At 40.1% G+C, this 26,793-nt stretch overlaps 1 protein-coding gene across 9 annotated transcripts in view; it reads right to left on the reverse strand.

Moving 5' to 3' along the window:
* armc9 (armadillo repeat containing 9) overlaps positions 1–26,793 on the reverse strand; it is a 146,777-nt gene that overhangs the window by 63,540 nt on the left and 56,444 nt on the right. For 6 of the 9 annotated variants that reach the window (XR_015759179.1, XM_087993554.1, XM_043702296.2 and 3 more), the window contains exons 8-11: positions 25,289–25,446; positions 13,815–13,913; positions 7,160–7,183; positions 5,480–5,517 (exon numbers count right to left, since the gene is read on the reverse strand). Coding sequence is in view for 8 of the 9 variants with exons in the window: in XM_087993554.1 (XP_087849680.1) it covers positions 5,480–5,517; positions 7,160–7,183; positions 13,815–13,913; positions 25,289–25,446 (319 nt within the window). In the remaining variant the exon portion in view is untranslated. The remainder of the gene's footprint in view (positions 1–5,479; positions 5,518–7,159; positions 7,184–13,814; positions 13,914–25,288; positions 25,447–26,793) is intronic. The other 3 variants (XM_087993555.1, XM_087993553.1, XM_043702299.2) reach the window with 1 other exon arrangement.

A 26,793-nucleotide genomic window follows, 5' to 3' on the forward strand; every position in this document is an offset into this window, starting at 1 on the left:
TACTGACAGAGACTGTCCCTGAAATGACACAAGTGCAGCAACCTCTGGGCACAATGAAGACAATCATTATATGTATGTCTGCCAAATCCAGAGACAAGATAAAAGCACCGTCTCCACCTCAACCAAGGCCACAAAGGGAGCACTTCATAGAATCCGGTTGAGAATGAAGGCTGGTTCATTGTGCACAGCACTGAGTAGCTCCACTGGGGTTGTTTCATTTGTAACTGCAATTCTTATCTTTCTGAGCACCATATTATTGTAATCCCTGATTATATTATCACCAACAAGTCAGATTGCTGACTGGAAACTGACTTGGCAGATCATATTTGGTTTACCTTTATCTTCACGAGGTCTCTCACTAAAACTAAATCATGTACACACCCTTACGCCACCTTCCCTTTAAAGAAGAATTTAGCTGTACCTTTAAGAGGCAAAAATTACTTTAACACCACTCATGCTGACATTACACTTAACCTCAGTGCCTTCAAAGGTGGTCTCAACATTATAACATTTTCTACTCCAGGAACACGAACAATTGTCAAGTTGTATGGTTAAAGAATTAAGCTCCATTGAAACAATTCTGAATTCTTGTCTTGGAATTTTTTCAAGCAAGTCAAAGGATTGTGGCGTACAAGTATCAACTTTGTCGACATGGTTGCTGATATCCATTTTAAAATGATGCAGAATGAACACAAGATTCAATGTCGCTTTTCAATTCTTGAACATCTTTGTTGACATGGTTGGTTTTTCTAAAATGACTGACAGGCTGTTCCATTCCCATCTCATCATCCTGTGGTAAAATAATGCCCACAGCAATGTTCTTTGCATCAACAGCCACTTTAAATGGATTCTCATAATCAGACATAGCTAAACAAATGTGGTTGTCAGCACAGCTTTCAAGTTTTCAAAGGCACTTGCATACTTTTGCATCCCTTCAAATTATCTGTTTTTTTGAACAAGTTTGTTAAAATTGTAACAATTATGTTGAAACTTGAAACAAATATAAGTGCATTAGAAATAGGTCATCTGGCTCATTGAGCCTGCTCCACCATTCAATGAGATCATGGTTGATCTCTTTGTGGACTCAGCACCACCTACCTGCCTGCTCACCATAACCCTTAACACCTTTATTGTTCAAAAATCTATCTTTGCCTTAAAAATGTTCAATGAGGTAGCCTCAACTACTTCAATAGGCAGAGAATTCCACAGATTCACAACCCTTTGAGTGAAAAAGTTCCTCCTCAACTCAGTCCTAAATGTGCTTCCTCTTATTTTAAGACGATGCCCCTTTTTTCTAGTTTCACCTGCCAGTGAAAACAACCTCCCTGCTATCTCATCTATCGCTTTTACAATTTTAAATGTTTTTATAAGGACTGCTTCATTCTTCCAAATTCCAGATAGTATTGTCCCAGTCTACTCAATCTCTCCTCATAAAACAACCCTCAACTCTGGAATCAACCCAGTGAACTTCCTCTGCATCCCCTCCATTGCCAGTACATCCTATGTCAAGTAAGGAGACCAAATTTGTACACAGTACTCCAGATGTGGCCTCACCAGCATCTTATACAATTGCAGCACAACCTCCCCATTATTTAAACTCCATCCCTCTAGCAATGAAGGACAATATTCCATTTGCCTTTGTAATTACCTGCTGCACCTGAAAACCAACATTTTGCGACTCATGCACAAAGACACCCAGGCCCCTCTGCACAACAGCATGCTGCAATTTTTCATCATTTAAGTAATAGTCCATTTTGTTGTTATTCCTACCAAAATGAGTGGCCTCCCATTTACCAACGTTGTATTCCATCTATCAGATCTTTGCCCACTCACTTAATTGAAAATAATATAAAATCCACTCATGCCATCAAAATTTCATGTTTCATCTAATGCTTGAGACAATCCAAAATAGCCCCTCAAAGTGCTACTTGGCCTTGAACCACTGTGTGGCCCTAATAGATTTATTGTCATCTGTATATGAAAATAGAGTGAAAAGTGTTTTTTTGCGTATTACATGCAAAGTGTCGCCACACTCCAGCGCCATCTTGAAACACTGAATATAAACACAAGATTTTACTGCAACAGAGTTCATCTTTCTTTCTTCTTCTTCCTGTTCCTCCTCCACTGCTCTTCCAGTCCTTGCTTGACATTGGCTAGTGTCTCTGAAATGGGTTCTGGTCTCTTGGTTACAGGCCTCTGTCGCTGCCACAATTATAACAGTCATGTCCAAGCCGGAGCCATGAACACAGGGGTGCACCGGTTCTGTATCTCCTGTTTCCCACCCGATGCTCCTCCAGAAACCGAGACCAGTCGTTGGGGTCCTCCACTGCCCCTTTCACCGCCGCTTCTGGGAATAAACCCAAGGCTGTCTGCGACATGCTTAAATCACGGCACCAGAACACCCACATTTGGGGATTGAGACCTAAACTTGGCAATCATGAATCCTTCTTGCCGGAATACTGCATCAAGAGCTCACCTCCACTGTAACATTTACTTACTGCCTGTGGACGTGACAGACGAATATTTAGTCACCTTTACCTTGGGAAATACACTTTTAGCCAAATTTATAAGCAATGGCCTTTTGTAGCTGAATAAGCAGCTCTGTCAAGTGATGTGAATGTTCTTCCCAGGTTTGGCTACAAGCAACCAAGTTATTGATTTAGATATAGTCCTTTAATAACTTGAGTGGTTAATCATGAGAACGTTGCTGTACATTTTTCATTCCAAATGATAAGGATTTGCATTGATAACATTGATCTAATGCTACAAAAGCTGATGATACTTCTGTTTAGACAGTCGCCTGAGGGTGGAATCGAACTCAGACCCCTGCCACTGTGAGGCAACAGTGCTAACCACTGAGCCACCATGCTGCCCAAAGAAGAGAACATCCCTCGAGAAGAACTTCACCAACAGCTACAGGAAAAAAGCTGTGTGAAATAATGGAAGTGAAGAAAAATATATTTTGCAATCATATGAGAAAAAGTATTGAAAACAGGAATGAGAGATAAGAAATGAAGTCCTTGGACAGCAAATACTACAAACCATAGTCAAACACAGAACAAATGCTACAAATAACTGAAAAGAAGAACTTGGAGTAGAAAAGTCAACTCTGACTTGAAGCAGTTTTTGTATTGGGATAGGTAAATCTATAACTTCAGTTTCAATTGTGATGTAAATGTTTTAACTGAGTCATTAATGTTTTACTACTTCAGTAAATATAGTTCATTACAGCTATGGAAAAGTACAGGCACACCTAGGATGTAGAGACATGACTAATAATATCAAAAACAACAGATATTGAGGCCCTGGTCAGGAAAAAGATGACATACATTGGTTTAAGCTTTTGGCACATGTAAGAGGGAAATCAGAAGAGCAAAAAGAGGGTATGAGATGGATCTTGCAAATAAGGTTACAAATAATCCCAAGAGGTTATATAGCTATATTAAGAGTAAAAGGGTAGCTAGGGAGCGAATAGGTCCCTTTAAGGATCAGTATGACTATCTATGTGTGGAGCCACAGGGGGAGTTTTTAATGAATATTTCTCCTCAGTGTTTACTGAGGAGAGAATCATGGATGCTAAGTAAAGAAAGGAAACAAGTGGGGATGTTTCAGACCACACAGATATCACCAGAGAGGAGGTGTTTGCAGCTTCAAAGTGCATTCATTTGAATAAATCTCCTGGGCCTGATCAAGTCCATCCTCGGACACGGTGGGAGGCTAGGGAAGAATTTGCAGAGGTCCTTGCAGAGATTTATGCTTCATCTTTAGCCAGTGGTGAAGTTCCGGAAGACAGGAAGATGGCTAATGTCATTCCAATGTTTAAGAAAGGTAACAAAGACAAGTCAGGGAACTAGAGGCCAGTGAGCCTGACATCAGTGGTAGACAAGTTGTAGGAGAAGATAGTGAGGGAAAGGATCAACCCACATTTGGATAGTCAATGTCTGATTAGGGATAGTCAATGTCTGATTAGGGATAGTCAATGTCTGATTAGGGATAGTCAGCATGGATTTGTGTGCGGGAAGCCATGTCTGACAAATCTAAGAGTTTTTTGAAAAGGTAACCAAGAGGATCAATGAGGATATGGCAGTGGATGCTGTCTATATGGACTTTAGTAAGCCCTCTGATAAGGCTAGTCATGAAGGTTAGTTTGCATGGGATCCAAGGGGAGTTAACTAATTTAATTCAAAATTGGCTTAACAGTAGGATACAGAGAGTGATGGTTGAAGGTTGTTTCTCAGACTGGAGGCCTGTGACTAGTGGTGTGCTGGGATCTTTGTTATTTATATAAACGATCTGGATGTGAATGGACAAGGCACGATTAGAAGGTTAGAGTTGATACAAAATTAGGAGGTATCGTTGATAGCGAGGTTGTCAAAAATTACAGATGGATCTTAATTAGAAGGGGAAGTGTACTGAGGATTGGCAGAGATGTTGTACTCTGGAAAGTCAAACCAAGGTAGGACCTATACAGTAAATGGCAAGGCCCTGAGAAGTGTTGTGGAATAGAGGGACCTAGGAGTACAACTACATAGCTCTTTGAAAACAGTGGCACAGGTAGACAGGGTGGTGAAGAAGGCATTTAGCATGTATTGGAGTTGAGGCATTATGTCACAGTTGTATAAGTTGTTGGTGAGGCCGCACTTGGAGTATTGTGTACAGTTTTGGTCACCTTGTAATAGGAAAGACATAGTTAAACTGGAAAGAGTGCAAAGAAGATTTACAATGATGTTGCCAGGAAAAGTAGGCCTGAGTTATAGGAAGAGGTTGGCCAGGATAGGACTTTATTCCTTGGAGAATGAGATGACCTTACTGAGGTATATAAAATCATGAGGGGCATAGATAGGATGAATGCAAATAGTATTTTCCCCAGGGATGGGGAATTGAAAACTAGAGGGCACAGGTTTAAGGGGAGAGGGGAAAGATTTAAGAAGGATCCAAGGGGCAACTTCTTCACGCAGGGCGGTGCATACAGGATGTTCTGTTATAATGCGCTTTTCATCAATGCGAATTCCCTCTAATGCAGTTGATGAATTAGGGATGCTGTTTCTACAGCATAAACTTTAAAACGTGTGTTGGCTGTAATGCAATTACAAGACCAACACTTTAAGTGTTGCTTTTAAAGTGCAATTTTTCTACTACGACCGTTGTGTTATAGAAGAACTGAGTTTATATGGAATGAGCTGCTACAGAAAGTGATTGAGGCAGGTACAATAGCAACATTTAAAAAACATTTGGATAAGTACATAGATGGGAAGGGTTTAAAGATATATGGACCAAATGTGGGCAACTGGAATTAACTGAGTGGGCACTATGATCAGCATGGACTAGTTTGGGCCGAAGGGCCTATTTCCATGCTATACTTCTCTATGACGCGATAACAGCACTTCATATGTGGACTACATTTGAAGAACACCGTTGGTGTGCACGAACATCAGAAAAGATACAAACTTGAAACTTTCTAAGTATTTACATTACTTACATTGTAGGAACAATGGATGCCCTCAACATAGATGATGCCTGTTGAAAAGAAAGGGAAAGAACACTATTTAAATTGATTGTTTTGATATTAAGGGATAAGTAACACATGCAGCAGCTATGAATGCATTTGGAAAAAACAGTCAGTGGCTTTCCAATAGCAGCACCTTTGCAGATTAGAGTATTTTCTGCTTTTCATTAGTAGACCGAAATGTCACTTGTCAAGGTTACATGCACTGCAGATAATGACAAGCAAGGTAAGGCAGAGCTCCATGCTAAAGTCACCTCATAGACTGTATGTAAGTCATCCAGGCAAATTAATGTTTCAGTTTGAAACCCTTTGTTAGAAAACAAGTGCAATAAAATGTTAACAGAAAATATTCTTAAATTTGAGCTGTCAATTAATGCACATTTCCTCATCTACACAGGCTGACAGAGTGAAATTTAAGGCTTAGACATTATGGTCAGGATATTGAGGTCAGTGGTAAACAAAATAGATTACCACTTGTACTGGCTCAGACGTTCTTACAACCTCACCACTATTTCTAATGAAAATCCAGACTACAGTATGATTTCTCAATAGAAATCACTCGTAAGAATTCATTTTCTTTATCTTTTCAGTTTGATGAAAGTTGTACAGGTCGTATAGAGTGAAATCAGCTTTAGTAATCTGTATGTGAAGTGAACTTGAGGATATGGTGTATTTGCCGAAAAACATTTGTATTAACCACATGCTTGATTTGGAGGTGCCTGTGTTGGACTGGGGTGTACGAAGTTAGAAATCACACAACACCAGGTTATAGTTCAAGAGGGTTATTTCGAAGCATTAGTTTTCAAAGCGCTGCTCCTTTATCAGGTGGTTGTGGACCACCTGACGAAGGAGCAGCTCTCTGAAAGCTAGTGCTTCCAACTAAACTTCTTGGACTATAACTTGGTGTTGTGAATTTTAACTTTGTATCTTGGTTGGTTACAACAAACATTTTGTGCAGGAATCAATTTTAGTTTCAATTTCCTAATTTGTTTCCTACAACACTGCAAACTTCCGAGTTTCGGGGTCTCAATGAGCAGTATTGCTGAATAGATAAAGGAACATTGCTTGGCATTAACCAAAATCACAAACCACAGTTAAGGGCATTTCTGAATGACAAAATATTCAAATTGTTAATATGATAAAAGGGATTCTGTTCATTAATTTCAACCAGAAAACTAGCAGTCTGAAAACTGCTCAAATGCCAATGTGCCTTGAGAATGACTCCAATGCTGGCATGCTATTTTTCTTGCGACAAAAGTAATGGAACACTTCAAATTCTATTTACTTTACTGCCATTTAACTAAGGTAGCAGAGATAGAAAATTGATTAGCATTGTATTGGTCAGCTCTTTGAAGGAAATGTTGAGTAACATTATTCAATTATAGAATGCAATTCATAGTGCATTGGACTTTAAGACAGCTATCTTCACAAAATTGCACAATTGAGTTGGTGAACACAACTGATCACTATTACCACATTTGACTGGTACCATGGATAACTATTTCAATACATCTTGAAATAGTTATGTAGATATTTCCAACTCAGAAATTAAGATGCCATTTAGAGAAGCAAAAATGGAACATTGATGAAATAGAGGAAAGGACAGGACGAGGACAGGCATTCTGAAGTCTAGAAAGAATATTAGAAACTCACAGATCCATCACTGTTACAAGGGCCCTTAAAGTAAACATCCGTTTTTGAACAGATAACCGGACAACAAAATAGAAAAAATTCACAGAAGTTAGAAAAATTGCAAAAAATAAACCAAAATTTGATCAGTATAAAACTAAAACATTTAGATTTTAGCCTTTTGCCTCCTTCAGACAAAATGATTCATTCAAGTTTGAAGCTATATGGTGAAAGTGGTCTGCTGCAGACAAGAGTCTAAAAGCAAACAAATAATACTGTTAAGTATATAGCTTCAAATGAATTTCCCTTAAAAATTATCTTAAGTTACAACGTACATGTAAAAAATAGAAAATCATTCACATTTTATGTCATTAGGATAATTTTAGTAAGAAAAATAAATGTCTTGATAAGAAATTCTTAGTAAAACAAAACAAACAATCATTATACAGATTGAATACTTAGATTTAATGCTAGAAATGTTTAATAACAAACGAGTGTGTTGCTGCAAGCTGAAAGGTAGGGAGTGACATTTCAAAAACAGTGAATATGGAGAATAGGAGACTTTTTTTTAAACAAAAGCAGTCATTGCTTAATTGGAGCAATTAGATCAATAAGCAGAAATGGCTGTGTGATCCATCAGAAGGAAGAGTCCTCTCAAAAGAAAAGCATGACTTATATAAGAACATAAGAACTAGGAGCAGGCCATTTGGCCCCTCAAGTCTACCTTACCATTGAACAAAATCATGTCTGATCTCTTCCAGGCCTCAATTATCTTTCATGTTAACTCAGCATAGCCATTGAGTCCCTGATGTTTCAAAAATCTCTCTCTATTTTAAATACTTTCAGTGATTTATAGTCTCCATAATTTTTTTCAGTACAGCGTTCCAGACATTCACTATGGGACAAATTCCTTCATATCTCAGTTTTAAATGAGTGTCCCACTATTCTGTAACTATGTCCCCGAGTTTGAAACTCCCCCATAGTGAAATATCTTTTTAACATTTATCCTGTCAAGCGCCTTCTGAATCTTGTATATTTTAATTAGATCAGCTGTAATCCTTCTAAACTCTAATGAATAAAGGTCTAACTTGTTCTGCTATTCTTGAAAGGCAAGTTCTTAATCTCAGGAATCAGCATAGTAAATCTCTTTTGAACATACTCCAATGTCAGTAAACACCTTTACTAAACACAGGGATCAAAACTATACAGGGTTTTCAAAGTGCAGCCTCACCAAGATTTTGCACAGTTTTACAAAACTTTCCTGTTTCTAAACTCCAACTCAAAGCAATAAAAGCCACAACTCCATGTGCCTTCTTAATTATTTCCTGCACTTGCAACGTTTTGTGTTTCCACATCCTGCTGGACTGCACTCTCTCCATTTTAATAATGACCTGCTTATTGATTCTTGCTGCTGAGATGCATAGCTTTCTACAGGAAACTCCATCTGCCAAGATTTTTCCCCACTCACGCAACCTAAATAAATCCCCTTTTAGAATCCTTATGTCACAATAACAATATGATCTCCCCTACTTTTGGACTGTCAGCAAATTTGTTTACATTACATTCTGCTGCCTCCTCCAAGTCACTCTTATTGTTTCTAAATAATTGAGGGTCTAGGATGATTCTTATGGCACTCCGCTAGCTACATCTTTCCAACCTGAATAAGACTGATTACTCTCAACTCTGCCCTGTATGAGTTAACCAATCTTCAATCTATACTAACATTCCCCCAAATACCATGTTCTCCGATCTTGTGCAATAACCTTTTATGTAGCAACTGATCAAATGTCTTCTGAAATTATTTTATTTTATGCATTAAATAATTCAAACTTTCACCATAAGAACTGAAAATACATTTCCCATTATGATTTTCAGGCATTTAAATTGAAGAAAGCTAAGCTCAGGTAATGTTCTATCACAGTTAAAAATTACTGTAAACTGTTAACTATTAACCTTAAAAATTAAAATAAATATTAAAATCTACACAGTATACTGTCAAGATTATCAACGATGACCATTAATGAACATAGGCAATTGTCCATGAGATATGTGCATCATGAAAAATAGTAAATGCATTCTGCTTATGAGTTTCAAAATAAAAACATGTGATTTAAGTTGATCACAGAATAATTTCTGTAAAACACAAATATTCATGTAAAAGTACATAATACAATTGCAAGCTTGTTCATATCTTTGTCCTTTTACTCTCTTTTGAATTGTGATATATACCCACCTAGTTAATTAGTACCTTGCAGCTTGAGAAATCCTGAAACCACACCATCTAACTAGAAGTTAAAGATTGTTATTCATGCTTATTTACTCCCAAAGCAAGAATTATTTGTTGAACATTACCAAAGAAATGCAAGTTCCATTGCTTCCTCTTTGCTGACAATGCTCTTTGTGTATTTATGATCTGGTAGGGGTATTAAATGTTTCATGCAGATTTTTGTTCATTCAAAGTGTCGATGATTACTTCCATCAATAACCCTTCACTTTCACTTAGTCAGAGTGGATCCTGACATGTCCAATATTTGGTAACATAGTAGGTCTAGAAAGTTGAAATAAAGCTTTCATCAGCACGTTCAATTTAATGTATATGACAGACACCAGGAGGAGTTCTGGGCTTTTATATCCTGTGTAATGAAGCAATGCTGAAGACACAGTGAAAAGGGAAAGTTGCCTTAATGAAAATAACTTCTATTTTTCTCTTTTTATGGCAGACTACCAAATAGGTCTTTAAGAAGTAGGTCATCTGAAAGAACAGGTTTGTCCAAGATCTTTGGCAAGTTAGGGGTTGAGCATTTTAATTTTTCTCTCAACTGGAGGGATGCAGAGCAAATTTCAGAAACATAAGATTTGCCACAATAGTAAACATATTTCAGAAAAGAAAATTCCCAAAGCAAAAAAATCAACAATTTAGATGTGTGATTAATTAAACTGATTATTCAAAAATGCTAAGTTGCAGAACTAAAACATTTTTCTCCTTTTCTGTTAAAGAATTGAGCAAAGAGAGAAGACGACGAGACCTCAAGCCTGACAACAAGTGAATGGGATAGAAAACCGAGCTGAGTTTAACTAACAGTGATCTTGATTCACCTCTGGAGGAGCTTGGGAACGTGTGGACGGAGGAGGAGTGGAAAGGTGCGTGCATCTAGCATAATTCAACACAATCAACCACCCAGTCAGTCACTCACTCACCAACCTCCCTAGTTTCTCACGAACACCTACCCACCCACAACTCCAGTCTTAAACACTTATCCACCTTCCCCAGTCACTCATTCGAGCTCTCACCCTCACATCCATTCATTTTCCCAAACCACTCAGCTACCAGCGGATGGTTTCCATTGTGTGATCCTGTTTCCTCCTACATTCCAAACATGTGCATCCATGCTCAATTGCCCTGTAGTTTCCAGGGTTGTGTATGCTAGGTGGATTAGTCTTGGTTATTGCAGAGTTTTGAGATAGGGAAGGGAAATAGGTCTGGGTGGTATGTTCTTTGGAGGGTTGGCGTGGACTTGATGGATTGAAAGGCCAATCAGGTGCTACAAGGTGAACCAGTCAGGATAGTCAGAAGCATTTCAATATTAAAGGTGTTGAGAAGATTAAAGGGAAAGAAAGCTTCACCAATGGCCCACCCATCCTTACCACACGCCTACCAACATCTTGAACAATTTCAGTTCTAATTAGAGTCATAGTGATGTACAGCACGGACACAGACCCTTCGGTCCAACCTGTCCATGCCGACCAATCTAGTCCCACCTGCCAGCACCTGGCCCATATACCTTCAAAACCTTCCTATTCATACACCCATCCAAATGCCTCTTAAATGTTGCAATTGTACCAGCCTCCACCACATCGTCTGCCAGCTCATTCTATATTCGTACCACCCTCTGCGTGAAAAAGTTGCCCCTTAGGTCTCTTTTATATCTTTCCCCTCTCACCCTAAACCTATGCCCTCTAGTTCTGGACTCCCCGACCCCAGGGAAAAGACTTTGTCTATTTATCCTATTCATACCCCTCATAATTTTGTAAACATCTATAAGGTCATCCCTCAGCTCCAGGGTAAAACAGCCCCAGCCTGTTCAGCCTCTCCCTATAACTCAAATCCTCCAACCCCTGGCAAAATCCTTGTAACTCTTTTCTGAACCCTTTCAAGTTTCACAACATCTTTCCGATAGGAAGGAGACCAGAATTGCACGCAATATTCCAACAGTGGCCTAACCAACGTCCTGTACAGCCGCAACATGACCTCCCAACTCCTGTACTCAATACTGTGACCAATAAAGGAAAGCATACCAAACGCCTTCTTCACTAAGCTATCTACCTGCGACTCCACTTTCAAGGAGCTATGAACCTGCACTCCAAGGTCTCTTTGTTCAGCAACACTCCCTCGGACCTTACCATTAAATGTATAAGTCCTGTTCAGATTTGCTTTCCCAAAATGCAGCACCTCGCATTTATCTGAATTAAATTCCATCTGCCACTTCTCAGCCCATTGGCCCATCTGGTCAAGATCCTGTTGTAATCTGAGGTAACCCTCTTCGCTGTCCACTACTCTTCCAATTTTGGTGTCATCTGCAAACTTACTAACTGTACCTCTTATGCTTGCATCCGAATCATTTATGTCAATGACAAACAGTAGAGGGCCAAGCACCGATCCTATTGGCACTCCACTGGTCACGGGCCTCCAGTCTGAAAAACAACCCTCCACCACCACCCGTTGTCTTCTACATTCGAGCCAGTTCTGTATCCAAATGGCTAGTTCTCCCTGTATTCCATGAGATCTAACCTTGCTAATCAGTCTCCCATGTGAACCTTGTCAAACGCCTTACTGAAGTTCCATATAGATCACATCTATTGCTCTGCCCTCATCAATCTGCTTTGTTACTGCTTCAGAAAACTCAATCAAGTTTGAGAGATATGATTTCCCACGCACAAAGCCATGTTGACTATCCCGAATCAGTCCTTGCCTTTCCAAATACATGTACATTCTGTCCCTCAGAATTCCTTCCAACAACTTGTCCAACACTGAGGTCAGGCTCACCGGTCTATAGTTCCCTGGCTTGTCTTTACCGCCCTTCTTAAACAGTGGCACCACGTTTGCCAACCTCCAGTCTATTGAGGACACTTTTGAGGGTCTTCCTTAACTGGTGGGTTACAGAGATTGAGTGCCTTCCTAGACAACACCAGAGAGCAATTAAAAACCAACTAGATGGGATCGAATGAGAAAATCAGAAAACCAGTTAGATTTTAATGACCAACATATATCCAACAATTCCTCAATCATGTTGACTGGCACCAGTTTTGGATTACAGTGGAACCTCTATTATCTGAATGAGATGGACGGGCACTATTTCATTTGGATAATTGATTATTTGGTTAATTGATTCAATGCCTTTCCTCTGGAGCTTGGAGTTTTCTGTTATTTCTGCTCCCCGTTCAGTAGACGAGGCAGCAGCACACCATGCGCAAGCCTCCACCCCCCCCCCCATCCAACACAGCCCCACGTCTGCTCTCACCCCTGCCTGCCCCAACCCTGTCAAATACCGTCCCTCGCGCACCCCATGTCCAACACCGCCCTCCAGCTGCCCCACCCTCGCCCCAACTCCACCCCCTCATCCGCCTCTTCCCCCAAACCCTGCCCATCCCTAACTCCATCCAACACCGTTCCCAATTTGCACCCAAACCCGTCTAACATTCCTCCCCTTCCCCCCACTCCTCAATCCTGTCCAACACACCCAGCCCGCACCCTCTGGCTGCCCCCGGCCCATCTCTGGGGCAGCCAGACTGGACATGGGAGGTGGGTGGGAGGGAGGGTGAGTCTCCAAATAGCTCGCACACATACGCACACAATGTTTTACTGCTACGTTTTGACAGGTTCCACCTTTGCCCTACAGGGCAATGTAGGAGACATTATCTGGGGAAGGGGGTTTAGGGTACACCCCTGTGTAGAACTCCATGGAAAGTGTGGGGTGAGAGACACAGAGAGAGAGAGAAAGAGAGCGGGACGTCAGTTATTTGGAGACGATGCCTGAGCTCCCATCGGTCCAGGATTGTTCTCGGCAGCATTTCAGTAAGCCGAGTTCACTTTTAATCACTGTAAACAAAAGAACGTGATCAGTGTTGGAAACAGCTCTTTGATGTAATGTTTCTATTGGGTCCTCGAGATCTCCTTCGGATAATGGATATTCGGTTAATCGAGGTTCCTCTGTCCAAGGTTTTCTCTTAAATTTATTGATAAATTACATATTGATAAATTATAACTTCATAACTTAATCGATTCCTCATTGTGGAAAGTAACCATATTCTGTTTTTGCTAGTCCTCGTTTCTGAATTACTAATCCAGTAACATAACCGCTATATTTCAGAATTCCAAAGGTATCATATGCTTACAATAATAAATATATTGCAGTAAATTTATTTAAACAGAGTTGAAGAGATGATCAATAAGTTCACAGATGAGGCAAAAATTGGTGGTGCGGTAAACGGTGAGGAGAAAAGGTTTAGGCTACAGGATGCTAAACAGCGCGCAGTCAGTTGGGCTGTGAGATGTGCGCAGAGAGAGAGAAGATCAAGTACTTCAAAACGAGAATGAAAATCATATCAACCGCTTATGATTAATGCAAATCTCAGATCTAATTCATTATATTAATATGCAAATCCAATGATTTTTACTTACAGTTCCTGGTCTTGTGAAGTCAATGCTTTGGGCCAAGCTTTGCCTCATTTGGTTGCTAAACAGCCGTACACAGACACTCTGAAGATATTCAGGTGTAATCTAGTAAAAGCAAACAAAGATCGTTGAGTTCTGAGGAATGGTCACCAGATCAGAAATGTTAACTCTGATTTCTCTCCAGAGATGCTGCCAGACCTGTTGAACTTTTCCAGAAATTTCTGTTTTCGTTTTGAATTTCCAACATCTGTAGTTCTTTTGTTTTTTTAAAAAGATCATTGAGTGATATTTATTGGTATATTTTTGCTTTATAGCTGTAATAACCTTTTTGCACGTCTTTTTGTGAATCACACAAGTGATGCAAGCAGATCTGCCCTATTCTTGGGTCTCTTTAGTAAATTGCTTAAGGTGTTGCAACATCAGCAAAGGGTAATTCAACACTAATACTTCTCACGTTGACTTGCAGAGAATAATTTATCCTCTACTGATCTCGATAAAATAACAGCCCACCTTCTGAAGGAATTAAAGAGGTATCTTCAAATGAAACTTATTGAGAAACAATTTGAAAAACCTTGTAACAGTTTGTAAGATCATTGAAGCATTCCCAAAAGATAAATTTTCTGTGGGCATTAGTTGTATTAATTTACAATCTTATTGTATATAACAAATTGAAGAGATGATTTTGCCCATTATTGTAATCTGGATAGCATATTTTAATCATAGCAAACCTCTGGCAACACGCCAGTCCTGTTTTTCCAATGGACCAGAAACAACTGTTCTAAGCTTAAATAAGAGAAATTACAAAGGAATGCGGGCAGAGCTGGCTGGAAGGGACTGGAAAGGACTGCCAAGGAACAATGGCAAATGTTTAAAAAACAGTTCATGGCTCCCAACAAAGACATGTTCCAGTCTGGAAGGAAATTTCAGGATAAACCAAACATGATTAATGAGAGAAGTTAATTGCCAAATTAAAAGAAAAAACATACAACATGGCAAAGATTAGTGGGAACCCCGAGGATTGGGAAAGTTTTAACAACCAACAAAATACAATTTAAAAATGAGGAAATAAACTTTGAGTGTAAAATTGCAAGTAATATCAAGATGGACAGGAAGAGCTTCTTTAATTATATGAAAAGGAAGCAAAAAGCGAAAGTGAACATTGGCCCCTTAGAAATTGAGGAAATAAAAGTGGGGAACCAGGAGATGGCAGAGGAGTTGAGCAAATACTTTGCATCAGTTTCACAGTAAATGACATATGAAAATTGCTAAACATTCAATAAGAAAGAGAGAAAATAAATACAATAACTGTCACGAGAGAAAGAAACCTAACGAAACTACTGGGAGCTAAAGACTGATAAGTCTCCTAAACCTGATGCGATGCATCCTAGGATATTAAAGGAAGTAGCTACAAAGATAGTGGATGCACTCGTAATAATCTTCTAGGAATCCACAGATTCTAGAAAGTCTCAAAGGATTGGAAAACTACCAATATAACATATTTATTTTGAAAGAGAAGACAAACAAGTAACTGCAGGTCAGTTAGCTTAATATCTGTTACTAGGAAAATGTTAAAGATTATTTTACAAAGGATGAAATAGCTGACCATTTAGAAATACATAATAACATCAAGTAGAGTTTATCTGGCTTGAAGAAGGAGAAATCGTGTCTGACAAATTTACTAAAACTCTTTGAAGAGGTAACAAGCAAGTTAAATGAAGGGGAAGAGACGGATGTAATATATTTGGATTTTCATAATGCATTTGATCCTGTATCATTCATTAGGTACTTAATAAAATAAGAGCTCATGGTGTTGGAGGTGATGTATTAGTATAGAGGATTTGTTAACTCATAGAAAGCAGAGAATTGGGATACGAGGGGTATTTTCAAGAGTAAACTGTACCTAACTGTGTACCAGAGGGTTCAGGGCTGGGACCATCATTATTTACAAAAAAGTTAATGACTTGGATGAGGAAAGTGAATGAACTATAACCAGGTATGCAGATGACAAAAATAAAATGGGTAAGGCAAGTGTCTAGGGATATAGAAAGGTTACACAGCTGGGCAAAACTTGGCAGGTGAAATATAATGTGGGAAAATGTGATGTTATGCACTTTGGTGGGAAGAATATTATTTAAATGGAGAAAGACTGCAGAAACCCACAAGGTAACTTTATGAATCCTTGCCCATGAATCACAAAAAAAAAGCATCCAGGTTTAGTGGGTAAAGGGAAGATGAATGGAATGGTGCTCTTTATTTCAAAGGGAATGTAGTGTAATGGTAGGGAAGTTTTGCTTAAACTATCCAAGGCACTGGTCGGGCCACAGCTAGAATATCATGAACAGTTTTCGTCCCAGGAATTGGAGGCAGTCATGACAAGATTCACTGAGCTGATGACTGGTCGAGGAGTACTATTTTATAAAGAGAGGTTGAGTTGGTTGGGCCTGTACTCACTGGAATTTAGAAAACTGAAAGGCAACTTCATTGAAACATACATGATTCTTAGGGGACTTGAAGGAGGATAGATACAGAAAGGATGTTGCTCTTTGTTGAAGAATCAAGGACAAAAGGGAATAATCTTAGAATAAGGGGTCATATGGACAGAGTTGAGGAACATCTTCAATTCAAAGGTAGTAATCTTTGGAACTCTTCACTGCAGTGGATTGTGGAAATTGGGTTGTTAAGTATATTCAAGGCTGAGATAAATAGATTTTTAATCAGTAAGGGAATCAAGGGTATTGGGGAGAAAGCAGGAAAGTGGAGTTGATGATCATCAAATCAGCATGATCAAACTGAATGGCAGAGCAGAATCAACAGGGTGGAGCCCATCTCTGCTGTTATGTCTTCTAGTTTAATTAGTTTTAGAGGTGATATTATACATATTAAATGTAATCTAACCACATTCTTCTGGCATGGGCTACAATTAAACAATTTAGAGTAATTTACCAAAGAATTCCTTAAAGTCAGAGAGTCACAATAAAATGAGTTAACCTCTTCGAAATTTCTTATACATTGTGCTGCTCACATCTGAGCTCCTGCTGCCCTCAACTTGACTGACTGACAGACAAAGAGCTCTGGTCCTCCAACTCATCAAATTCAAAATTCCCATCATTCAATTCAAGTAAATGGTCTGATCTCTCCTTATCTCTGAACGGAACTGTCACTTAAAGGACTAATTTGAACCCAGGGTCCTGATCTCAATGCTATGCTGAATTCTAGTTGGAAATCTGGATGTTGCAATGATGAGAGCCTGGAAGAGATTTATGAGGTGTTGGAAAATTAAAAACACCCCCACCACCACCTCACTACATCCAATTACAGGCAGCAGATAGGCTCTGCATAGTGATGGGCAATGGGAATGCCTGAGGTTCTAGGCAGCCAACTGTCCCTTAAAAACAGGTTGTCACTGCTATTGTGGGTGGAACCAAGAAGTCACCTAATTTGCAAAATATACCAAACTGCCTGGCAACAGTAGCCCCGTGGTCACAATAGTTCTAAGATGGACTGCTTTGCAAATTGCACCTCTGGCAATGCACTGGGAGGCCACCAATCTGTAGGCTCCAGCCAGACTGTGGACACTCACATGCCATCCGTAAATTCTAGACAGCATTTGAACAGTATCCTCAGTTGGCATTTTAATCAGTTAATTAGCTACCCATCTTTGGCAGTTACCCCCAAGAAACTGCTTTACTGAAAATAGGCCAGAAGCAGGAAGATACTACTCGACCTACATGTTTGCTAGTAGCGAGAAGTTGTCAGCTCACCTACCTCCAAAACCATCTTCATCTCAAAGTGAAGATTCTGTTTACTATGCTAGCTTTCTGTTGGGGTTCCAGTTTCTTTCACATTTTTACACAAGCATATTGAAGTTACAGACAGCAATATCTGTTAGTCATTCTGAACTGTTTGCTTTTCTGCAGTTTACACCGAGAAATATCAAGAGTAGCTTTCTTTTTACCATCTTCATGCTGTGATATCCCTACTGTTGTAGCACTGAACCTCAGACTATTTTTTTTTACTCCAGCATCAATTAAATTTCCTTTTTCTGCTTTTCCACAAACTACCTCACAGTCATTTACATTAATGCTTCACCTTTCAAAACTAATAAATTCCATTCAATTCCATATGGGCTCCCATAGCAGCTAATGAAACATCCCTGCACTCAAAATGCAATCAATAAGAAATTTTATGAACTGATACGGACTTTAACGCTATAGTCTTCGTGCAAAAAGCCTTGAAAAATTTGCACCTGGTTGAAGTAAGTGTGACTTGGTTTTTAATGATGTAGTAACTTCAGTTACTACTCATCACCCTCTCTGGCCCTGAGGGACTATTTCATGATTATGGAATATCAATTTAAAAATAAAATCTAGATTCTTTAAAGTTTGTTTACTTATATTTTATCTTTTGAATCCAATGATATCAGAAAAGAGAACACATTTGCTGTGACGGAGCTCTTTAATGTGACTGGTTTCCTGCTGGTACATACTGTATGCCACATCATTTCCTTAAGTTGGCACTCAAAATAAATGCTCAGGAAGTTTAGGTGTATTATGACTTAGCTGTACAGCCTTCAGTTTGTCTTTTACACTTGTGTTGAGTTGCACTAACATTGAGAATGGGCATGTCGATGGAGCCCCTTCCTCCTTTTAACTGTTTGCCCACTATTATAGGTTTGCAGACTTTGCTTGGATCAACTGGTGGTGCTTAGCTCTGTCTCATGCAGGCTGCTTTCGAAGTTTAGCATGTACGTAATTCTGTGTTTTCACCAGACTGGCATTTCATTTTTGGCTATGTCTGCTGCTGTTCCTGAATTGCTCTCTACATTGTTCATTGAACCAGGGTTAATTGACTGATTTGCCGGAAAGTGCAGAGTGTCACAAAGCTGGGCCCTTTTTTCTCGAAGCTGTTCCTTTTCTCAAGGATACTGTGTCCTTGTTTTTTGTCAGAGGGGTCGTAAACCGTTCCCGGTGCCGATTGGTCTGGTTTGGTACAGAGATTAAAGGGCATTGAGAGGCCTTTTTGTTTATATGTAAACAGATGAGACTTCAGGTCAAAGTGGTCATGTTTTAAAAGTGATATGTACAATGGAAGGGGAGTAGTCAGCTCTCCAGCTGAGCATTTGAATTCAGTCCAGAACAATTTGGGAGTTCAACAGTAAGCTGTGTGGAACCTATCTCTCTCCTTTTGCCCTTCTAACTTCAACCTTTAAGCATTTGTTCCATTTACACTGGTTTTTAAGGGGGTTTGCTTATGGGACTGCGATGTGTATTTGGAACAGCATAATTAAGTGTAGTTTGGATAGACTGAGTTCTGTAGGCATTCTTTACTCTGTTCTTTCTGTTTTATTTTGTAATCTTGTGAATACATTTTTGTCTGTTTTAAAACCTGGTAGTCAACCTAGCTACCTCACTCCGGGTAATTTTCACTGTACGCTTACTGAAACAAATTGCCAAGTTATAGTCTGGGCTGCCTGCCTAAGAATGATTTGAGTGATCTGACCTAGTCCATAACAGATTGGGAACTGTTTGCGGTATTTTAAACAGCTAGCGGTAGGTGCTAGTGTCTTTATTTTGGTTTGGTTGGGCAGTGAAAGCTTGGGATCATAATGGCTCTTTCAGTCACTAAAAGTTTTCTGGAAGTGGAGGTGATGACTTTGGAAGTTATGCAAAAGGTGAATAAGACCAAGCTGCAGGAATAAGCAGATCAACTGGGACTGGATCTGCCTGCTTCTGTGAGGAAAGGAGAAATAATTATAGCAGTAGCTCAGCATTTAAACTTGCTGGAGAAATCATTAGAATCTTTCGAAATGACAAGATTCAATTGCAAATGAAGCAGCTTGAGTTAGAGGCAAGAGATAAGGTAAGGGCAGCAGAAGTGAAACAGTTTGAGTTACAATTAAAAGCAGAAGTGAAGGAAAAAAGAGAGAACAGCAGAACAGAGAGAAAAAGAGAGAGCAGCAGAAGAGAGGGAAAAAGAGAGAGCTTTTGAATTTCAAAACTGAGACAAAATGGAAAGTCAGCTTAAAAGGCTGGAGATAAAGGCTGAGGGTAGGCTTAGTGAGGATGAGCAAGCCCCTGGTAGTCGGAAGCGTGGTGAGAAACTGTTTAAGTATGTTCAAGCATTGCCTAAATTTGATGAGGATGTGGAAGCATTTTCCATCTCATTTGAAAAAGTGACGAAACAAATGCAGTGGCCAGTGGCAATGTGGTTTTTCTCGATCCAAATGAAACCTGTAGGTAGGGCTAGTGAGGTATTCGCACCACTATCAGAGGACGTATCTGGGGAGTATGAGGAGGTGAAAAAACCCATTTGAAGTGCATATGAGTTTGCACCAGAAACCTACAGACAACTTTTCAGGAATCTAAGGAGGGACCCAGGTCAAACCTACATTAAGTTTGAGAAGATCAAACAGTAATACCAATAGATGGATATGAGCTTTAAAAATCGAGCGAATCTATGATGCCCTTAGAGAGTTAATTATTTTGGAGGAATTCAAAAATTTACTGCCTGAAGCAGCGCAAACTCATGTGGAAGAGCAGAGAGTTAAAATGGCAAGGTTAGTAGCTGAAGTGGCTGATGATTATGAGCTGTTCCATAAAACACGGTTTGGCTTTCAGAATCAATTTCTGTCCATGAGGGACAGAAACTGGGGCAAAGAGAAATCCTCACGTGGAAAAGGAAAGGTAAATCTCAGTGAAGATCATAAAAGATAGCTTATCACAGGGTTTAAAAAAAACCCTTGATGGGGACAAAGAAGTTAAAAAGCTCTAGTATTTTCATTGCAATAAAGTGGGCGACATGAAATCACAGTGTTGGTGGTTTAGAAGAAAGCCAGATACAGGAAAACCGGACAAGCCTGGAAGTTTTGTTGGATCGGTAACAAAATGCACAAGGAAAGTTAGACAACTGCCTCAGAGTGTACAAGATGGTCAGAGGTTGGTTAAGGAGGAGGTGCTAGATCTGCTTAAAAAATATACATGCAAGGGTAAAGTGTATTCACATAAAACATAAAACAGCACAGAACAGGCCCTTTGTTGTGCCAAGGTTTAATCCAAATGTAAAATATAGTTAGGAGAAAGTGAGGACTGCAGATGCTGGAGATCAGAGCTGAAAATGTGTTGCTGGAAAGGCGCAGCAGGTCAGGCAGCATCCAAGGCTTGGATGCTGCCTGACCTGCTGCGCTTTTCCAGCAACACATTTTCAGGTAAAATATAGTAACTTAATCTACGCACCCCTCAACTCACTGCTGTCCATGTGCATGTCCAGCAGTCGCTTAAATGTCCCCAATCACTCTGCTTCCACCACCACAGCTGGCAACGCATTCCATGCATTCACAACTCTCTGCATAAAGAACCTATCTCTGACATCTCCTTTATACCTTCCTCTTAATATCTTCAAACTATGACTCCTCATACCAGTCAATCCTGCCCTGGGAAAAGTCTCTGGCTATTAACTCTATCTATGCCACTCATTATTTTGTATACCTTGATCAAGTCTCCTCTCTTCCTCCTTCTCTCCAGATAGAAAAGTCCAAGTTTCTTCAACCTTTCTTCATAAGGCAAGCCCTCTAGTCCAGGATAAGGGAGTTCTGTTTGTACTTTTTGTGATCAGAGATGCACCAAATGAATTGACCAAATTCAGTCCATTTGAAATAATTTTGGGGCAAGAAGTAAGAGGACCGTTAAAATTGATAAAGGAGAAATTAATAGGTCAGAATTCAGAGACCACCCAAGTGGACTGTGTGTCAAATTTTAGAGAACGATTAAATAGAGCTGGAGAGTTGGCTAGACAGCATTTAAAAGTATCATAGCATACAAAGAACCAGGAGGCGGATAAAAAAAATCACAAATTCACAATTTTGCAGTTGGGGATAAGGTATTGGTGTTACTTCCAGTAACAGGTGAGCCTTTAAAAGCAAGGTTTAGTGGACCTTAACAAATCAAGAAGAAATTGAATGAAGTGAAATAAGTGATAAGAACTCCAAACAGGAAGGAATCTCACAGAATGTGTCATGTGAATATGCTCAAAAGGTATTTTGATAGGGAAGGGAAGCAAGAGGAGAAGGTGTTAATGATTACAGCACAGAAGGAAGAACCAAGTTCAGAGGATTCTGAATTGGACATTCCTCAAATCAAATTGGACAGTAAGGAGGTTGTCAAAAATTAGGATAAATTGAGTTACCTTCCACTAGAAAACGGAAATGACCTGAAAGAGTTATTATTTTCACATGGAGAGATATGCAGAAATAAACTGGGCAGTACTAATCTAATTGTGCATGATGTAGAGATAGGAGATGCTGTTCCGATTAAGCAACATCCTTATAGGCATAACCCTCCAAAATTGGCACCGGTTCAGAACGAGATAGAGCGCATGTTCCAAGATGGCATAATCAAAGTGAATTACAGTGACTGGAGCTCACCCACAGTCATGGTGCCAAAGACAGATGGTATCCAACAGTTATGTGTGGACTATCGCAAAGTCAATGCCGTTACAAAGACTTATGCATATCCAATTCCACAGTTGGAGGACTGTGTCGAAAAAGTGGGAAAAACTTATATTTCTAAGTGGGACTTGCTCAGAGGCTATTAGCAATTACCTCTGTCAGAGAGAGCAAAGGCAATTTCGGCTTTCATAACGCCAAATGGAGTACATCAGTTCAAATTCATGTCATTTGGTATGAAAAATGCTCCAGCCACATTTCAGAGATTAACTGATAAGGTTATTGCCAGATTACCCAACTATGTGGTGTATATTGATGACCTGGTGATTTTTAGTCAGTCATGGAAGGAACATTTACAGCATTTACTGGACTTTTTCAATCGACTTTGGAAGGCAGGCTTGGTGGTAAACCTAGCTAAAAGTGAATTTGGCAAAGCCCAAGTCACCTTCCTGGACATGTACAAATGACTCCACGGGATGTAAAAATGAAGGTAATTGGGGAATTTCCCACACCATCGACAGAAACAATGGTACGAAGGTTCCTGGGATTTGAGTAGATTTTACTGGACGTTTGTGCTGAAATTTTGCAGTGTGGCTGCTCCACTCACTGAATTGTTAAAAAAAGGGCAAGAAATTTCAGTGGACAGCAGACTGTCAAAAGGCATTTGACAGCTTAAAAACTGTGTTAACCACTGCCCCAGTATTAGCTATACGTAATTTCACAAATCCTTTCAAGGTGGCTATCGATGCCAGTGATGTGGATGTTGGTGCAGTGCTCCTGCAGGATGACAAAGGGATAGGAAGACCCATCAGGTATTTTTCCAGGAAGGTGAACGTTCATCAACAGAAATATTCAACAGTTGAGAGAGACTTTAAGCTTGGTGTTGGCATTACAACATTTCAATGTTTATATTACCAGTGATGCATCTGAGGCAATCATATAGACTGATCCTAAGCTGTTGAAATGTATGGAAAACTTTAAGGACAAAAATGCCAGACTGTTTAGATGGTGCTTGTTGTTGCAGCCATTCAGTTTGACAATTGTGCATGTGACAGGTCGCGAAAATGTGATTGCCGATGTGATTGCCGAATTAGATACGTAGGCGTTCGCTGGCGGGTGTACCACGGCCTGATTTCGCATGCGGCTGTGCATGTTTATAGTTAGTATAGTTTATATGTGTGTTTCGACTACTAACTGGGGTTTTGCAGGGTTTTAAAAATGAAGCCATCTTTTGGTATTGATGATTTTTTTTAAGCGGGGTGTGGTGTCATAAAACTGTTTCCTTTTTTCAAAAAGCTGTTCCCTTTCCTCAAGGATAATGTGTCCTTGGTGTTTTTCAGAGGGGTAATAAACCGTTCCCAGTGCCGATTGGTCTAGTTTGGTACAGAGATTAAAGGTAAAAATAATGACTGCAGATGCTGGAAACCAGATTCTGGATTAGTGGTGCTGGAAGAGCACAGCAGTTCAGGCAGCATCCAAGGAGCTTCAGGCAGCATCCCAGGGGGCCGTGGACCTGACCAGGTAGTCACGGAGGGTACGGTCTTTGCGGAAGGTGGAAAGGGGTGGGGAGGGAAATATATCCCTGGTGGTGGGGTCTGTTTGGAGGTGGCGGAAATGTCAGCGGATGATTTGGTTTATGCAAAGGTTGGTAGGGTGGAAGGTGAGCACCAGTGGCGTTCTGTCCTTGTTACGGTTGGAGGGGTGGGGTCTGAGGGCGGAGGTGCAGGATGTAGACGAGATGCGTTGAAGGGCATCTTTAACCACGTGGGAAGGGAAATTGCGGTCTCTAAAGAAGGCGGCCATTTGGTGTGTTCTGTGGTGGAACTGGTCCTCCTGGGAGCAGATCTGGCGGAGGCGGAGGAATTGGGAATACGGGATGGCATTTTTGCAAGAGGTAGGGTGGGAAGAGGTGTAATGAGACTTCAGGTCAAAGTGGTCATGTTTTAAAAGTGACCTGTACAATGGAAGAGGAGTGGTCAGCTCTCCAGCTGAGCATTTGAATTTAGTCCAGAACTATTTGGAAGTTCAACAGTAAGCTGTGTGGAACTTATCTCTCTCCTTCTGCTCTTCTAACTTCAACCTGTAAGCATCTGTTCCATTTACACTGGTTTTTAAGGGGGTTTGCTTATTAGGACTGTTATGTATATTTGGAACAGCATAATTAAGTCTAGATTGGATAGACTGAGTTCTGTAGGGGTTCTTTATTCTGTTCTTTGTGTTTCATTGTGTAATCTTGTGAATACATTTTTGTCTGTTTTAAAACCTGGTAGTCAACCTAGCTACCTCACTTCAGATAATTTTCACTGCACACTTACCAAAACAAATTTCAAAGTTATGGTCTGAGCTGCCTGCTTAAGAATGTTTTGAGTGGTCTGGCCTAGTCCATAACAAGAGGGAAACACTTAGCAGGTCATGACGTTGTGAGTGTGTTTGAATGCAATTCTGCTCCTGATGGTTCACAACTTTTCATGGTTGCCAACTGGTGACCTACTAAGCCAGATCTGAAGCCATCCTCCTTTAGCACAGTGATAATGCTGCACAACACAATAGAGGGCAACTGGTGGACCTCAGTGTGAAGATGGGACTTTGTCTCTGCAGTGACTATCACACATACCAGTTCTGACAGTTGCAATTTTTGACACGTAGATTGGAGTGGACCCTTGTGTTCTCTCATTACTCCAGCTTAGTCAATATTTGGTGCTACTGGACTTCTTTTGGTGAAAGACATTGAAGATGCTTTACAAGAGTACATTCTATGTCACTGATAAACTCAGTGCTTCTACCAAGTTGTATTCAACATGAAGAAATTTTGATTCAGGAGCTGAGGGAGTGCAGTAGGTGGTCATCAGCATGACAGTTCCTCGCCCGTGTTTGAACTAATGTCATAACACTTCATGAAGCTCCAGAATCCACAATGAGGACTCCCAAAGTCACTCCTTTCCAACTGCATTCCATTGCATTGTCACCTCTAGTGAGACTGTCCTGCTGGTGGTTAGCACTTACCCAGAAATGGTGACGGAGCAATCTTAAAGAATCTTACCATTTTCCCATTTACTGTAGCTTCCAAAGAATCTACAAGCTCTGCAGTGACTCCAATCAAGCTGTGGTAATCCTCTTGCATCTTTCTGTACTTCTTCATGTATGTTGCTGCTTTTCTCTCAGTTTCCAGTAACTGTTGCTGAAGTTGTTGCAACGATTCTGCCAATAAAATATCAATATAATGATCAAACAAGAAAATTTCCTTCTCTATTATTATTAAATACAATTTGCTAGTCCATCATTTTTCCTGAAAATACTTTCACAGTTCAAGCATTCAACAATTTCCAATTCTATCAAATCATTACAATTAAGGCATCCTTGCATTTGTCAAAGTTAAATATCAGTTAAATCACACATTGCAAATTCTCTTGAACTTAATTTTTCACTTTCACAATAGTTCAAAGGTATGCATATGTCGTATCATCAGCTGTAGCTTAGTGGGTCACTAATCACCTCTAAACCAAAATTGGAAGTGTTGTGGATGGCAAAGATTACCTCAGAATCTCGATCAGATGGACCAATGGGCTGAGGAGTGGCAGATAAAGTTTAATTTAGTATCGTGGGGTGTTGCATTTTGGAAAGACAAATCAGGACAGAACTTATATACTTAATGGTAAGGTCCTGAGGAGTGTTGCTGAACAAAGAGACGTTGGAGTGCATAGTTCCTTGAAAATGGAGTCGCAGGTAGAACAGAGAAGAAGGCATTTGGTATGCTTTCGTTTATTGGTTACAGCACCAAGTATAGGAGTTGGGAGGTCATGTTAGGCCACTTTTGGAATACTGTGTGCAATTCTGGTCTCCCTCCTATCATAAGGATGTTGTGAAACTTGAAAGGAATCAGAAAAGATTTACAAGGATGTTAGCAGGGTTGGAAGGTTTGAGCTAAAGGGAAAGGTTGAATAGGCTGGGGCTATTTTCCCTGCTGTATCAGAAGTCGAGGGGCGACTTTATAGAGGTTTATAAAATCATGAAGGGCATGGACAGGGTAAATAGACTAGGTCTGTTCCCTGGGGTGGGGTAATCCAGAACTACAGAACTCGGTGACATAGTGGCTCAGTGGTTAGCACTACTGCCTCACAGCACCAGGTTTCCGGGTTCGATTCCAGCCTCGGGCGACTGCCTGTGTGGATTTTGCACATTCTCCCCGTGTCTGCCCGAGTTTTCTCCAGGTGCTCCGGTTTCCTCCCACAGTCCAGAGATGTGCAGATTAGGTGAATTGGTAATGCTAAATTACCCATAGTGCTAGGTGCATCATTCAGAAGGAAATGGGTCTGGGTGGGTTACTCTTCAGAGAGTTAGTGTGGACTGGTTGGGCCGAAGGGCCTGTTTCCGCACTGTAGGGTATCTAATCTCTATAGATTTAGGGGAAAGATTTAAAATTGACTTAAGGGGCAACTTTTTCTTGCAGAGGGTGGTGCGTGTATGGAATGAGCTATCAGAGGAAGTGATGGAGGCTGGTTCAATTATAACATTTAAATTGCATTTGGATGGTTATATGAATAGGAA

The sequence above is a fragment of the Chiloscyllium plagiosum genome, unplaced genomic scaffold (genome assembly GCF_037043375.1).
Source record: "Chiloscyllium plagiosum isolate Xiang-an unplaced genomic scaffold, Cpla_swu_hap1 HiC_scaffold_13, whole genome shotgun sequence".
Classification (NCBI taxonomy): domain Eukaryota; kingdom Metazoa; phylum Chordata; class Chondrichthyes; order Orectolobiformes; family Hemiscylliidae; genus Chiloscyllium; species Chiloscyllium plagiosum.